At 38.8% G+C, this 16,605-nt stretch overlaps 2 protein-coding genes across 5 annotated transcripts; both read left to right on the plus strand.

The window, feature by feature from the left end:
• The first annotated feature begins 991 nt into the window (after nt 1-991).
• On the plus strand, nt 992-8,185 carry samd9l (sterile alpha motif domain containing 9 like). 3 transcript variants are annotated; one of them, XM_055036266.1, is made up of 4 exons: nt 992-1,077; nt 1,150-1,201; nt 2,186-2,245; nt 3,207-8,185. In XM_055036266.1, the coding sequence occupies exons 3-4, from the start codon at nt 2,242-2,244 to the stop codon at nt 7,808-7,810; spliced, it is 4,608 nt and encodes a 1,535-aa protein (XP_054892241.1). In that variant the 5' UTR covers nt 992-1,077; nt 1,150-1,201; nt 2,186-2,241; the 3' UTR covers nt 7,811-8,185. The 3 variants fall into 3 exon arrangements, with proteins under 3 accessions (XP_054892241.1, XP_054892243.1, XP_054892242.1); XM_055036268.1 differs by having other exon boundaries at nt 3,210-8,185; XM_055036267.1 differs by having other exon boundaries at nt 992-1,201.
• Nucleotides 8,186-8,655: 470 nt separating this feature from the next.
• Nucleotides 8,656-15,976, plus strand: gaa (alpha glucosidase). 2 transcript variants are annotated; one of them, XM_055036125.1, is made up of 19 exons: nt 8,656-9,467; nt 10,123-10,274; nt 10,394-10,559; nt 10,694-10,790; nt 10,897-11,016; nt 11,125-11,243; nt 11,598-11,729; nt 11,923-12,033; nt 12,126-12,239; nt 12,354-12,438; nt 12,822-12,939; nt 13,120-13,253; nt 13,367-13,518; nt 13,624-13,772; nt 13,868-14,009; nt 14,704-14,802; nt 15,056-15,220; nt 15,414-15,566; nt 15,692-15,976. In XM_055036125.1, exons 1-19 carry the CDS (start codon nt 8,943-8,945, stop codon nt 15,755-15,757), a joined length of 2,799 nt encoding a protein of 932 aa, XP_054892100.1. In that variant the 5' UTR covers nt 8,656-8,942; the 3' UTR covers nt 15,758-15,976. The 2 variants fall into 2 exon arrangements, with proteins under 2 accessions (XP_054892100.1, XP_054892099.1); XM_055036124.1 differs by having other exon boundaries at nt 13,367-13,772.
• Nucleotides 15,977-16,605: the final 629 nt, after the last annotated feature.

Raw genomic sequence — 16,605 nt, forward strand, 5'->3', positions numbered from 1 at the left:
GTCTTGCCATACTGTTAGATTTGATACTTGCAAAAATATTGAATAATTAATTAATGTTGTGATAAATCAAAATTCTTGAGGGTTTTTTTTTTCTGCTAGCAATGATGGACACTGTAAGTGCTCATCTCGACTTTTGAGATGGGCAATTATGGAAATTTTTTGAAATGCCCAAAAATCTGCAAAGGTCTTGAGACTGGGGCAGATGTTCACCTTCCACTAGGGTAATGACTGTAAACATACACCTAGAGCTACAATTCCATTCTGAGCTTCAGGTCAAAGAATATGCTCTAAAATTAACCAAAGTCCAAACCTAAATCCAGTTTAGAATCTGTGCAAAAACAATATTGGTGATCTCCATCTACTTTGATTGAGCTCTTTTTCTAAGGATTGTATGGGACCTGTTTGGGTTCACTAAATTAACCTATTTAAACTATAACAATTGGATACATAGGTCATAGATGGGTATTAATTGTTATAGTGCTCAGTCCCAGTTTTTACCCAATCTTACGCTAGATCACCTCTCTTCATGCAGTTTTATGAGCCAATCCTACAAACCTACAAAATCTGATGGTTCCAACCTATTTTGGTCCCATAATCGGCTACTTGCAGGGGAACGCCATAAAAATGCATGCTGCACTTTTCAGATTTTTAGTAATGAAAAAGTTAAAGCATTTTCCTCCCACTTTGTACTAGTTCATACTAAATTCCAATAGAATTTTTTATTTGTTTCTTTAATATAAAATATTAATCCACTACACAATTGCCTGTAGCAATAAAAAAAAAGTTGGATAAAGGCTTGTTTCTTTATCTGAAGGCGATTCGATACAGCTCCCATCAGTAAACATATGCTGTAGAACTGTAATTGCCCCGTTATGACGTTTTGTGTCTCCCGCCCTGTTAGTTTCTTCAAAACCGAAACTCAAGACAGCAGAGGCTCTGAGCATGCGCAGTAGGGTCCGCAGCCCGGCAGAAGACTCCAGTTGCAGCTGGAGAGAAAAGACTCGGTTGGTCAGACAGAGCCGCGCTGGGCAGCAAAGTAACAAAAACCGTCTGAATTTCTCGCGTTTTCTATCCAACGTAAGACACGAGTTTGTTCATCTGTTTCCATATTTAACATTCCGCATCATATAATCCTCTGTGTTTTTATAGCCTTTGGGGAAAGACTCATGCGACGCACGACTCACTCTGGAAATTTGCTAAAGTGAGTATTTCTGTACATTTAGGGAGTTTTATCTCATTTTGTGGTCCGTAATATAATATATTTAGGATTTGTATTATGTTCAGCTTGTTATTTTGTTTGTTTCTTTCATCTAGAAGTAAACAATAAGGATTTGAATTGTTTGCTCTCATAAAGTCCTGTGAACGAGTATTTTCTCATTTGCTGATTGCAAATGTTTGTTGCCCATCAAATGCTTCAGACAGATAATTTTTCTAAATAGAGAATCAGGTTTTCCAAAAAACTTAATTCTTTTTTTGTTTACATTTATTTGTTAATAAAAAACTATGTGGCCCTATGTGGGGGCTATGCAAATAAAATCAAATTTTATTTGCATAGCACCTTTCAGCAATAAAGTATTTCAAAGAGCTTTACATCATTAAAGCACAAAAATACAAAGTCATAGAACACACAGTCAACGACTTTATATTTTGCAATCATTACACATCAGATTGTTAATTAATGTTTTATGATTAGATTTCAAAAGCAACTTTAAACGGGTGGGGTTTTGGCTGTTTTGCAGTTTTCTTGAAGTTTGTTCCAGATTTGTGGTGCACAGAAGCTTGAGGCTGCTTCTCCATGTTTGTTCCCCTCCCTAAACTAATAACTGGTTGTTCTTTGCAAAGAACAACCTTCATTTTGTATTTTTGAGCACATACTGTTTAACTTTCTCCATCAGGATTTTCCTCGCTTGAGGCATCAAAGCAGTGTCTGATCATAACACTGATACCATCATGTTTACTGTAGTACTAAGTACATATATTTAAACTTTTATGTGTGAATTTTATTAATTTTGTTGAGTTATCACTCTTGTGTTTTTTGTACTACTTGTGCCTTGAAATTTCCCCACAGGGACAAATATAGTGAATTGAATTAAACGTTTGACTCAGTGTGATGTTGGAAATCGTACTTTGCTACATTCATGCATTCAAAAATTTTTATGCTATGATATTTTATTATTTTTTGCAGGGTGGAGATAATGAGGTGCAAATGTCACAAATGAAGTGAAAAAGAAAAACAGAACCATGGGTAAGTTTACCTGCACGCAGTTGAAACCTAATATATACATGGGACATTCAATCCTTTGTTCTCCTTGTCTAACATAAATTTTTGACTTAGCATTTCTGGTTTTAGGTCAGTTAATATTGTCAAGATTATTACTTTGCTAGATTTTCTATGGGACTGAGTTTAACGCTTTGTGTTGGCCACGCCCAAACTTAGATTTTGTTGTCAGTCAGCCTTTTTGAAACTAGTTTGATGACATGCTCGGGTTCATTGTTTTTATGGAAGTCATATTTGTGGCCAGCCCTAAACTTTCTGAGACTCTTAAGATAATCACAAGGTGTTTCCACATATTCTTTCCCGATGATTCAATTTATCATGTAAAGTGCACCGCTCCCTCTTACAACAAAACATTTGTACAATTTGATGCTGCCTCCCCCACCACAAATACAATTGTTATTGTTAATCCAAACTTTCTCCTTCTTCCTTCTGAATACATCAGTGGTCATTGTGAGAAAAAAATTTACATTTTAGTTTCATCAGGACATGTTTCCAAAAATGTAGGTCTGTGTCTCTGAATGCATTTGCCAAACTGTAATCTGGCTTTTGGAGTAATGGCCTCTTTCCCCTTTTTCAGTAATAAAGTCTTCTTGCGTTGCATTAAACACTGTTTTACTATCTTAAGCCAGCCTCTAATCAAGGCCTTTTGCTTTTTGTCTGGAGGTAATTTGCAAATTTTTCACCTAAATACATTCATATCTGAGACAGAGCCCATCTTTTTCATGAAAGGTATGACACCTAACATATTTGCATGTAACTGATGAATGTGGTGCTTTCAGACATCTGGTAATTCACCTCCAGGAATGAACCTGATCTGTAGAGATCCAGTTAGCTGCCTTATATCTTGCTTGATTTCTTCTGCTTTTGTATGATGTCACGTAAGGAAGAAAAAAATAGAGCTTTAATTATTTTCATCTCTTCTTTTTAGCAGAACACCTTGAGAAGTCACCTGTAAACTGGACTGAGTCTGATGTAAGTGCCTGGCTAAAGTCGATTGGAGTGAAGGAGCAATATGTAAAAAAGCTCCATGAAGAGGAAGTCGATGGACAAACCCTGCTTACTCTGACAGAAAACTTTTTAAAAACAGAGATTCGCATGAAATCGGGACCTGCTCATTTGATTATCCAAAAAAGAGATGCATTGCTTAACTCTCAGAAGAACAAACAAGTCATTAGAGACAAAAGCTCTGAGTTGGAGCAAAAAAAATCAGTTGAAGGTTCTCAAACAACAAAGGAAGGTTCTGAATCTCCTGTGAGAGATGGAGAAGTTTCTAAAGAGAGACAAAATGTTAAGAAAGAATGTGTGTTGTCTTCAAAGGAGGACTGCAAACCAAGACCGTTTGATAAAGACGAGATTGATTTTATGTACTTAAAGCACAGAGTCCTCCAACCTGAATCAGGAGCTTTCAATTTAATATCTCCTTGCCATGAATACAAGTCTTTTGCTACAGCTGCCACACTGGACCGTACAAGACTCCAAGCAAAGTTTGCCAGGGAAGTTTTTAAATTCGCAACTGGTTGCATGAATATCAGATCAAATGGCACCATACATTTTGGCGTGATGGACAGCAAGGAGAATGAAGGATATGTGCATGGTGAGATAATTGGGATTCCCATAAAAGAAAAGGACATCTTTGTAGATGCTTTAGACCTCAGTGAAAAAAGTTTCCGTTCTGACAAAGAGCAAATACTTCAGTGTGTGCGGCCACCAAGATTCATTGAAGTTATGGATCGAGAAAGTCCAGAAAAGAGATATGTGGTGGAGGTGGACATTGTGCCCTTATTAAGCATTGTGAAGAATAGGGTGTATACCGTCCGCCTGCCAAATTTTAAAGAGGCCACTAACAAATTAGAGTTTGAGAAAGAAGTGATTTTTCGAAGGGTTGGCTCAAAGACCGAGCCAGTGAGTGACAAAGACTTAGGGGATTTCTACCAGAGAGTCAAGGATCGTGACACTCAAAGAGATGAAGCAGAGAAAAAGCAGTTTCTCATTGCTCCAGAGATCTGCCAAGATCTTGGAAGGAAGCTCACAATGCTCCTGACCAGTGGAAAGAAATTTATCACAAAGGACAAATGGTTTATACTAGTCACAAACAAATTCAAATCCAGCGACCTCAGTAATATCGACTGGCTGCTCAACATGAATGTGTTCTGTGTTTTTGACTTTGACCCAGATTCAAAGATATCAGGTCTGTGCAGCAAGTACCTTGAGCACCATGCTGCAAACATGCATTTTCTGCAGAGCTACAGAATGCCTGCTGGCATGAACATAAAGGATTTCACTAACGACCTGCATCTGTTTGAGCAGACGAGCTGGATCTTTTGCAATGGCCGTTCTGATTTCAAAGGGAATGAAACGTCATGTGATGAAATGACCTGGATCAAGACAAAAATGACTTTCCTGCGGGAATCTGTGTCTCTAATTTGTAAACAAATCCTCCCAAAAGGGACATTTCAAGTCATTTTTCTGCTAACATCCCCAGTAGAAAAGCCACTCTTGCACACGTTTTATGAGTTTTTCACAGACATGGAAGGACATGAGGACATAATCTGTATATGTGAATGTGAAAAAAACTACCACAAGTGGCAGAGCTTTGCAGAGGGTTCCTGTGGAAAAGACGCTGTTAACAACTCAAGCATTGTTGGGATGAAGATGAGTCACGTTAATGCAACCTTGCAGCATGTACAGCCCATCAAAGCACACGTCAGGAAACATCTGCCTGTCTATGTGAAAGGGACATGTCTTCTTGAAACACAGATAGAAGAGCAAATGTACTCTCTGGAAATTCTCACCGTTAACCATTGTGATGAAAGCACCAAAGAATTCATCAAAGAGGAGAAAAAAAACATTGAACAGCAGTTTTACCGAGGTGGGAGAGTCACCTGGCTCAATTTCTGGCTTGCTGACCACAAGCATGTCGAAGACGTAATTGAAAGAGATGCTTACCATGAGACAGCCCGACTTCTTAATGATGTCTTGAAATTCAACGCTGATCAAACTCCTGTAAACTGTATGAACATTTACCATCACCCAGGAAGTGGTGGTAGCACTGTGGCAAGACAGGTGTTGTGGCACAACAGGAAGGATCTGAGATGTGCGGTTGTGAAGTCTTACCCGGCCTCCCTAGTTGCTCAGCATGCTGTACAGCTAAGAGAATATGAAGAAAAAGATCCACAGTTGTGCCTCCCTGTGTTGCTTCTTCTTGAAGACACTGACAAGGAATATATAGATGATCTGAGGAATGAACTGGAGGTTGCAGTGAACATTAAGCAAATCCAGAATGGAACCCTTTGCTTCATCTTGTTGAGCTGCAGACGTTCCCACGATCCAGAGAAAAAATGCAAAGAGTCTCCGCTACAGAATGTGTCTGTAACCCACAAACTGTCTGATCAGGAAAAGAGAAAGTTTGCTGGTAAACGACAAACTCTCGAGAAACACTATGAACCTTCATTCATTTTAACATTTGTTTTGATGAGTGAAGGATTCTCCCAAAATTACATTCAAGGCTTTGTGAAACATTTACTTCAGGAAATTGATCAGAAATCTGTTGTGACTCGTCTCATGCATTATGTTGCTTTGCTGAACACGTATGTTCAGAACTCTTTCATCTCTCAGTCTCATTGTGAAGCTTTGCTCGCCTTAACCGTTCACCTAGAGAGATTCCGTCAGCATGCGTTTGAGAGTTTACTCAGTGATCAGGCCAAGCTAGTGTTCTTGCACCTCAGAGATGACAAGACACACATTGAATCAATCAGAATCATCCACCCCCTTGTTGCAAAAGAAATTCTGCAACAACTTCTGGGGGGCAAACAGACTCAAAGCACACTGGCAATGAATTTGCTCTGCGAGAAGGTGCTGTTTGACCACCGATTTGGAAGGGAGGAGTATTTGACATTTTTGAGACAGCTCTTCCTAAGGCGGTCCAGAATAAGTAAGGGAGATGCATTTGATACTTTCTTCTCTCCCCTTATTGAGCATGTGTGTAACATTGAGAAAAACCCCAACCAAGCAATTGAGTTGTTAAAAGAAGCCTTTGAGTGTTTCAATCAAGATGCATTCTTTGCACAACAGCTTGCTCGACTTCATTACACTTTCGAGAAATTTGAAGAGGCAAAACACTGGGCGGAGACAGCAGCCAAGCAGCTGCCCAATAACTCCTACATACTGGACACAAAAGGGCAGGTGTACAGAAAATGGTTCCAAGCAAAATGCAAAGCAATAGAAAATGAGAGCAAACCAAAGACAGCCCAAGATACAGTGGATGCAGTGGAGACTGCCCTGAAAGCCCTCGAGTGCTTTCAAGAATGTGAGAGGGCAGCCAATGCAGAGATGGAAGATGTTAATAGCTCTGGGTTTTTTTCTGAGGTCGAAGTTGGATGCAGCCTACTCAAACTGATATCCTCTCTTCAAGTGTTTGCAAACAGAACCAACGGCCACGCTGAATGTATGAAGTACTTGTTAACAGATTACATCCCAGAGGAACTCGACCGTGCCTGGGAACCATTTCATGGCCGTTTGAAGAAACTTCACAAAACAATGCAAGACGCCCTGGAATGGATTTCAGAGGATCTCAGCTATTTCCAGACAGACATAGGAGATGAAGAGGAGACCCCTGAAAGTCCTGAAGAAAAAATAAGTCATCCACTCACATGGCTGGCAAAGAAATCTGCTGAATATGGCAAGTACTTCAGTGAAGCAGATTCTGCTATGCTTCTGAAAAAATGCCAGGCGATTGAAAGCAAACTTACACCTTTTCAGAAACGCATGATTATCTATCATCTTGGGGGAGGGAACATCATATCCATCCTCTCAAAACTAGCTGACCAAAAGGATGCAGTACGTCGTTTGGAGCAAATCCTTACTCTTTACCCCAGCAATCCATTAAAAGCCAAATTTACGCAAAGGGATATTGTCAATTACATAGCAGCACATATTTCCCTGAACTGTCTGTCCCCTCAACCACAAAAAGCAGATCCACTGAAAGAGCTACAGGCTCTTTGTCGCCAATTTCCAACTGATAAAAGGAAATGTTTTCCAAGTGCCTTGTTCTTGCTTACTATGCTGTTCTGGCCTGAGGATAATGATACAGACCAAGAGAGAGAAAGAAAATATGAGATTGTGCAGTCGGCTGTTGAACACCTTGAAAAAGACTACTGGGCCAAGATGAAAGACATTCCCCAGCGGAAAAGAAGGATCTACACCCATTTTTTCCTGGGAAATGGGAATGGGCTTGATAAATTTGTCCACAAGAGAAAGTTTGACAAAATCACAAAGGGGTTCTCAGTCTCTGAGAAGCGCCTGAAGTGGTTCAGCGGTGAGGCTTGGAAAAGTCCTGAAATTGCCACCATGCTGAAACGTGTTTCTGGATGGACGGAGGACAGGGTGGTGTACCTTGAGGGCCCCCAGAAAAAGAAGTTTAATATCCTGCCTCTCTTTGTGCCTTCAGTGCCTCATGGTAATGAAAACATTACCTTCTACCTGGGATTCACCTTTCGAGGTCCCGTTGCATGCAACATTCTTGTCAAAAAGTAGAAATCACATAAGTATTGTTTTATTAAATGCTAATCTAAATTATCATGTTAGTTATCGAGCACTGCACTGTCCTTTGTTAGTGGTAAGATTATTTATGGACATTTCTCAATGTTTGCTCTTCTTTCTATTTCTCAATGTATTAACGTGTATGACATTTCATAAAAAGTGTTGACCACTTTGAGCTGAAGAACAATGTTTTCCATGACTGAATCAAGAACATCCTTGAGTATACTTTACAAAAACTTTTAAAGGCCTAATTTTGACAGAGTAAATCTATAAACTAGTTAGTGAGCACTATCATTGTTTCATGTTAAATGTTTATTTTACCTCATGTTTATTGTTGAAAGCCTTATGTGTAACATATCTGCATGCAATAAAAAGCACTTATTTTAAACTGAAGTTGTATCATTTTGAAATTATCAAATTTAATACTAATTATTTCAGCTTGAAAATAGACTTGTCAATCATAAAGAAGATGAGAGAAAAGTAATTGAAGATGTAGGGAAGTGGCATTTATTGTTAATGTTTTTTCTTAAAGTTCTTGTTCAGTAGCATTATTACAGTAAGTACAGTCCCTTCTAGATGTTTGTTTCACCTCCAAGACTTGGATGTGACTTGAATGTTAATGTCCTCTGACTTTCCACTTTTGATTGAATGTTTCATTATTAGGTAACGAAGCAGATTTATTTACATTATAAGTAGTGAACTAAAGTCTATAAATGTGGAAACAGTTGACCAAAAGTCCTAATTAGCAGCAACAAAAATAATATTCAGCACTCTGCACATTTAAATACCGTTTTTATTAATCGGTTTGTCGATAAGGAGTTTTCGTTTACTGAAGCGTTACCATTTTTTACGCTGAAGCATTAGCGTTTTAGTTTGTTTGTCCCAGCACGCTTGCCTTAGTATTTTTAGCTTCTCTGTTGCTACCTGTGTAGCTTCTGTTGGTTTTAACGTCAGTTCAGTTTTATCACCCCTGCCATTTCTTTTTATCATGGCAGTTTAGTTTCAATTATACATATCCCTCCGTGCTTCGGGACTTTTTTAAACGAGTCGTATGTTTTTAATTAGTAGCAACAGCTTTGACATAGCACTGTGTGCTAAACAGGAATTTATTTGTGTTTGAAAAAGAATGGGTGTTTTGTCTACCACGGCGCTCCTCCTTTCTCTGTCTTTGTTAGCGTGTTTATACAGGAATCTTTTGTTCAGCAATGAAGGCAGACTCGTTAGGTCAGGTCATTTTGATCATTATGAAGTCATGCTACGTAAAAAGCTTGCTTATTCCTATCCCAGAGAACCAAAGAGCATTACAAAGAGTGACATCCACTCAGATAGTCCCCAAAGAACCGAAAATTCCAGAAAACCTGAATGCACCACAGCTCCGGAGAGTCGGTTTGACTGTGCCAGGGACAGGTTGTTGAGCCAAGAGGAGTGTGAGGATAGAGGATGCTGCTATGCTCCTCTACCTGGGTCTGCGGGACCACCCTGGTGCTTCTTCCCTGCCCTGTACCCAGGTTATAACATGGGACCCCTCACCCCCAGCGAGAAGGGTCAGACTGCCACCCTGACCAGGGCCAGCCCTTCCTACCTCCCCAGAGATATCTCCACTCTGAGCCTGGAAGTCATAGCGGAGACTGCAAGCTGCTTTCACATTGTTGTGAGTATTTAAGATCACAATGTGTGCAAATCTTCTCATTTAAAGTGTTTTTGAACTCAACACGATTTCTCAGTGCTTTGTTTAGAGCTTTCTTGCAGTTCGTGGTTTATGCCAGTAATTGTATATAATGCATTAGATTTAAATGTTGCTATAGCCTGTTTCTGAGTTTGTTTTACAGTATCCTTCAAAAACATTCATACACCTTGAAGTTTTTCCACATTTTTCACTTTTCACGCATCAACTTCAATATATTTAACAAATATTTTTTGTTAGAGGAGCACAATGTGGCATATTATTGCAAAATGGCATAAAAATGATATGTGGTTTTGAAAATAAGTAAAATGAGATGTGCTTTTGAATTAAGCCACTTAATTTTTATAGTATTTGTAATAATGGAAGGTGAACCCCCTTTATTTCCACTGTTTAAATTAAACACACATTGACTCAGTTATTTAATTTCATGACTTCTGCAGATAATTATTTGCACACGTCAAATGAAATAACCAAAGAAAAAAGGGAAAGGTTTAGGTATATAAATATCTCTTCCAAGACAAACTATTTAAATAACTTCTTTCAGGACATTTAATTCTTCACCTCCATGTAATGAATGTTTTTGGTTGTTTTGGGGTTTGAGTGACATAAGTTGTCTCTGTAGTTAAAGGATCCATCCTCTGAGCGGTATGAAGTCCCCCTCCCTGCTGGTAGCTTTCAGACAGAAGCATATACCCAGGATGTTCTCTACACAACTGAATTCCAGCACGATCCATTCGGTTTCATAGTGCGGCGCAAGTCCAATGGAAGGGTTCTGTATGTATCTCTGTCTTTAATCCCTGTGGAGGTCGTGCCTGCCCAGCTTTTCCTGTCTGCTGCCATGATTAGTAAGAAATTTATAAAAGATTATCTGTGTCTTTGCCTTCTGAGTTTAGTATGAACACCACAGTTGCTCCCTTGCTGTTTGCTGACCAATACCTGCAGCTGTCCACCTCTCTGGCCTCCTCCTTGGTGTCGGGCCTTGGAGAACATTACACCTCTCTCGTCCTGGACCTCAACTGGACATCATGGACTCTTTGGAACAGAGACATGGCACCACATGTGAGCCTGTTAGAGTGAGTGCACCAACCTGAGTGCACCAAATGAGTTTCCAAATATTATCAGCAGAATGATATTCAGCAGAATGAATTATATGCATACCTGCTGCATATTTAAACTTCTGTCTTTCACTACAGGCTGACGCTAACCTCTATGGCTCCCATCCATTCTACATAGTGCAGGAAGACCACGGTTTAGCACATGGAGTTTTTCTTCTCAACAGCAATGCAATTGGTAGTCCTCTCTTTCCTTCTGCTCATTGTGTTTTCAAAGTCTCTATTGTGCAGACATATTCTGTCTTAAATATAGTATATGCAACTCCTTTGAAATGTCTCTGTAGAAGTGATACTGCAGCCGACACCAGGCCTCACCTGGGTATCCACTGGTGGAATCCTGGATCTGTACATTTTCTTGGGTCCTGACCCTCAAAGTGTGGTACGACAATACCTTCAGGTCATTGGTATGTCTTTTCCTGTTTTACTGAGCTCTTGTAACACATATCCAAATAATACGAGACGTACAAACATGTATGTGACTTTTGAATGGACATTGTTTTTTTTTTTTCCAGGGTATCCTATGATGCCTCCTTATTGGTCTCTGGGCTTTCATCTTTGTCGCTGGGGATATACAACTACTAATGCAACCCGGATGGTTGCAGAACGCATGCACAGTGCAAACTTTCCCATGGTAAATGAAACAGAACTACATGCTAATTGTATGTAGAAAAAAATATACTTAGCTTTTTACATTATATTGAGTTAGTAATATGTTAGATTCTTAATTACATCATAAATGTCAACTGCATGCAGACAGAAGTGATCTGGAAATTTTTGGTTTTAATTTGTAGAAATATATTAAAGAACTTTAAAAATTAAGTTTGCAAATATTGCAAAAGTCTCAGTAATTTTATCACTTTCATAATATTACAGACGGGATCAGTTGTACCAAAACCACTCGGACTTTGTAAAAATCGAAAGTATAAATATTTTGATGCAGTTGCTTCATTTATTTTTGAGAGTATTTAATGATTTTCATCTCCAGGATGTGCAGTGGAATGACCTGGACTACGCAGACAAGCGAAGAGTGTTCACCTTTGACCCTGTGCGATTTGGTGATCTTCCGGAGATGGTCCAGGAGTTTCATAAGAAAGGCATAAAGTACATCCTCATTCTGGTAGGACATCTTTAAAATTTGACATTTTAACTTACAGTTTTTTTTTATATATGGAGGATCTAAACCATTTCTTCACAGCAACTTCAATGAAATTAAAGTAAAAGTAGTTGTTGACCAACTCATCCAGTAGATGGCAGCAAAACTCTTTTACAGTGAAACTCCAGTGTTTTATCTCGGCTCGTTTCTTCCCTAGGATCCGGGCATTAGCAGCACCAGCCCCCCTGGAACATACCCGCCTTTTGAAAATGGTGTGAAGCGAGACGTGTTTATTAAGAATGCGACTGGAGACATTCTGATAGGCAAGGTTTGAGCCAATTTTTAGATCATTATATTGAGTCACATGTGTACCAAGCTCTTAATTTACCTTCATATAAGCTAAGTGTTTTGTACACACAGGTTTGGCCCGGCCCAACAGCATTTCCTGACTTCACTAAGCCTGAGGCCAGGCAGTGGTGGGAGGACTGCATCAGAGACTTCTTCTCTAAAGTTTCTGTAGATGGTCTGTGGATTGTAAGTGCACAAAAACAAAAAAGCATACTAAACAGATCATTGGTTTAGATCTAAAGGACGTATTTAGGCTTAAATCTCTAAAATAATTGACATTGTGCTGTTGCTTCCTACCAGGATATGAATGAACCGTCCAGTTTTGTTCAAGGATCAGTGGTGGGCTGCCCTGACAGCGAGCTTGAGAAACCACCATATACACCTCGTGAGTTTATTAGATATTTATCACTAGCTTGGAACTATAGTAGCCCCAAAAAGTATTCACACCATTTGAATCTGTGTATATTTTGGTTTTTATTTAATGAACTAACAAAAAAGTAACGCACAATAGGGATGAATGAAAAGGCTTTTTTAGATTTTTATTTGTGAAATTATTTAAATTAATGTAGTATGTCTTTTCACATAACAATTCTTCACTACTTTGTGCCGCAGAATTCCAATAAAATATTTTGAAGTTTGGGATAAAAAAAAACTCTGAAAAAGTTCAAGTGGTAGCAATTCTTTATAGATGGAAATGGAAAAAAACAACAACTTTTATTACCCAATTAGATTGCAGCTATAAATCTTTTCCAAATATCACACAAACAGGGGTGATTGGAGGCCAATTGAACTCAGGAACCATATGTATGTCAGCGCAGCAGCAGCTGTCCAGTCATTACAACCTGCACAATCTGTACGGATTGACTGAAGCTTATGCAACGCACAGGTCAGACTATACAGCAATGTTATTATTACTTGAATTAGTGTTATTATAAAATAACACAAATTGACCAATTTGTGTTAAGAATAAAGAGATACAAACTACAATAAAGCAACTTCTTAACATACAAATGTAGGTATTGGACTTGCTGTGTATTAATCCTGTTTACTATGTTTTCATTCTCAGCGCTCTTATGAACATTCAGGGAAAGAGACCCTTTGTTTTGTCTCGTTCCTCGTTCCCTGGCATCGGGCGGTTTTCTGGAGTGTGGACAGGAGATGTGAGGAGTGACTGGGAACAACTTCGGTTCTCCATCCCTGGTGAGTAAATGCCAAGTGTCAAAGGTCATGCCAGTGCATTTTTGTGGAAATTTGGTCTCAGTACAAACTTGTGGCAGAATACAATGGTTTCCTTTTGTACTATTTTTACTTAGCCGTGCTGCAGTTCAGCCTGTTTGGAGTTCCCCTGGTGGGAGCCGACATATGCGGCTTTGAAGGCGACACCAACGAGGAGTTGTGTGTCCGATGGATGCAGCTTGGCGCCTTTTATCCGTTTATGAGGAACCACAATGACAAGCCCAATGCTGTGAGACTCAAAGTTTATGACTGTTTTTGTAGTGTAATGGGGATTTGTGAGCGTTTGTTTCATATCATGAAAAGTTTCCCTGTTTTCACTTGTCCTGTCCCTCAGCCTCAGGAGCCGTTTGTATTTGGGCAGAAGGCCCAAGCAGCCATGCGGAGTGCGTTGAACCTTCGCTACTCCCTTCTCCCGTTTCTCTATACACTCTTCCATCGTGCACACACATCTGCTGACACTGTAGCTAGGCCCCTCTTCATGGAGTATGTACTTTCTTCTTCTGTCCTTTTAATGTAACATGAAACTAAAATATCTCAACCCTTTTTCATTCTTTTCTCTGTGTTTTTGTAACTCTCAGGTTTCCCACCGACCCTCATTGTCAGACCATAGACCAACAGTTCCTGTGGGGGAGTTCACTTCTCATCAGTCCTGTTTTAGAGCAAGGGGCAGTAGAGCTGAGCGCGTATCTACCAGCTGGCACTTGGTACCACCTGCACAATGTAAGTAGCAATGCAGTCTGTTACCTTTAAAAGTGTTCACATCTTTTGAACCTGTTTATATTTTTATTTTACAACTGCAACCACAAACTTCAATGTTTTTCTTTTTTGGGAAATCCTTTGACACAAAAAACTGGATAAGTGCTTTTGTGTTTAGCTCCCTTCACTCTTAAGCCCTCCATAAAGGTCGGTGTGACCAATTTGGTTACTAACTTACCGAAACTAATAAATAGAGTCCACTTGGATATTTTTAATTGCAGAATAAAGGTGCTGTGCTAAAATGAAACCAAAATTAAACTTTTGGGTAAAGTGCAAAACCCCATATGTGGTGGGAACCCCTCTGCAAAATACATGGGACTATAATAAAGACTGAAATCATTGTCATGTGTTGGAATGGTCCAGTCAAAGTTCAGTGCTAATTGATTCTACATAATGCCTAAAGATTAAAATAAATTATTTTCACAGGCTCTCTTTTTGTATTCAGACTGATCTTAAGCTATTTTGCAAATAATATTGGGCAAAAAAGATCAACCTTTAAAAGGACAAAGCAAGTAGAGAAATGCCTTAAAAGTCAAAATAACGTTCTCACTTTTTTAATTGCAAGAAATGCTAAAACTCATTTATTTCATTAACCAAGATTTATTTCATTATGTAAGTGAAATAATTTATTTCACTTACATCTCTTGCTTTCTCAAAGGGTCAGCCGTTCCACAGTGACGGTCAGTACGTTCAGCTATTGGCCCCTCTGGAAACAATCAATGTTCATGTGAGGGAGGGCCACATCATCCCCCAACAGGTGAGAGTCAGCGCTACAGAATTACAGAGAAAGTAGCTTGGGTTTTATTTCAGTTTTTGTCAACTTAATGGATAAAGTGAAAATTTGTTCCTCGTGTTTTAGTTTGCAGGATTTGCTTGATAAACTGCACAAACAGTTTGAAGGCTAATTCTGGTATATTCATTAGCTTGATAGTGTCTTTTGTAATGTGTTGCTGTATTTCAATTTTAAAAAACTATTTTGAAATACTGCAAAATATTTGTTTTCTGTGAAGGAACCTGCTTTGACCACTGCAGCTTCACGTGAAAACCATTTCTTCCTGACGGTGGCGCTGTCCTCTGGTGGCTGGGCACAGGGGGACTTGTTCTGGGACGATGGAGAGAGCCTTAAAACTTTTGAAACACAAAATTATTGTTATGTTAACTTCACTGCTGGACAGGTAGGTACAGAGATCAGCAGAAGTATTTGTACCGTTTCAACTGAATCCTTTCAAGATGTTTGAATCCTGTTTAAGGCAAGAGTGAAAATGTGTTTGATATGGACGTTTTAATCTTTGTGAGTATTGTATATGATCAGGATTTTACTTGGACTCTGACTAACAGATGTGTTAAATTATTTCTGCTTTACTTCAGTCGCAGATATTCAGCAACCCTCTCACCCTCAGTGGAGCCTTGGCCAGTCTTCTTCTGGGAGGCGTCCAGGTGTTTGGAGTGCCTTCACAACCTCTTTATGTCTTGGTTAATGGAGAGAAAGTTACAGACTTTACATATAAGACTGACACAAAGGTGAGTTTTGGGATAGATAGTACTCTTTTCACTGATGCTTTTCAATTACAGCAGCAAAAATAATATTGCCTTCCAGTTCACCATCTTTCAAACTGAACCACATTTTCTTTGTGCCTGTTTTTTAGGTTCTAACAGTGACTCCTCTGGCCTTGCCGATGTCAAAAACGTTTACAATCCAGTGGGTTCTATGATGCACCAACTTTGTCATATTTTTTGCCTTTGTCCTGTGCTGCTAAAATAATCAGCTGCATTATTCTGTCATCACATCAGCAGATTTTCTTGAAGCCTTTGAATGTAAACTAAAAAGTCTTTTATTTTTAATTTTTTAAATCAGGATCAGTTAGTGATATATAAAAATTGTTTTGTAAATATTGCTTTGTAAATAGTGTTTATAAAATATGCAAAAAATACATTTTAATCTTGTGATTTTACTTTTTGACCTTGATAAGATGCTACATTTGCTTGCTGATAACACTTTATTACTCCTCAAAGTCGTCATTCCACTGCAAGATAAATTACTAAAAAATAATAATAATAATAATAATAAATATATATCAAATTACAAATTACTGAGTGAATTTGCCCTCACAGAATTTATGGATTTATAAATTTCAGAGTATCAGAGTAAAGACAGATGAGTCCAAATACATGCCACTCTTTCATCCTCTTCTTTGATGTAGTAAACAAAATCCTACTGAAATTTAAGGTCGTAATCTGAAAATTTCTGAAAATATCCCTCTTATACATATTTTTTGCAGGATGCTGTTGTGTTAGAAACCGGTTTTAAACAGGCAGCTGGAGACAGCAGAAGTGTGATGATGCTCTGAATCCAGCTCTGGTCCTGATGGTGGACCAATTGAATTCTAGCACTGATCGGACACCTTTATAAAGTAACTTGCATGCCAAAACATCTAAAATCCATCATAAAATCTCACATTTCCAGTTATGTGTCAGTAATACTACGGGCCGGAAGTAGCTACAAATGAGGAGTGATTGGTTAGGGGCTGTGACGTAAAGTCAAGACATTAAAGAGGCAAAG

Source organism: Poeciliopsis prolifica, unplaced genomic scaffold (genome assembly GCF_027474105.1).
Source record: "Poeciliopsis prolifica strain line A6 unplaced genomic scaffold, Auburn_PproV2 SCAFFOLD010, whole genome shotgun sequence".
NCBI lineage: Eukaryota > Metazoa > Chordata > Actinopteri > Cyprinodontiformes > Poeciliidae > Poeciliopsis > Poeciliopsis prolifica.

Bases quoted from the DNA above. Each gene is read 5' to 3' on its own strand.
- gaa (XM_055036124.1), top strand. From the start codon at position 8,943: ATGGGTGTTTTGTCTACCACGGCGCTCCTCCTTTCTCTGTCTTTGTTA. The intron at 11,244-11,597 runs GTAAATGAAACA...TTTCATCTCCAG, and splicing joins ACAGTGCAAACTTTCCCATG to GATGTGCAGTGGAATGACCT. The intron at 14,803-15,055 runs GTGAGAGTCAGC...TTTTCTGTGAAG, and splicing joins GCCACATCATCCCCCAACAG to GAACCTGCTTTGACCACTGC.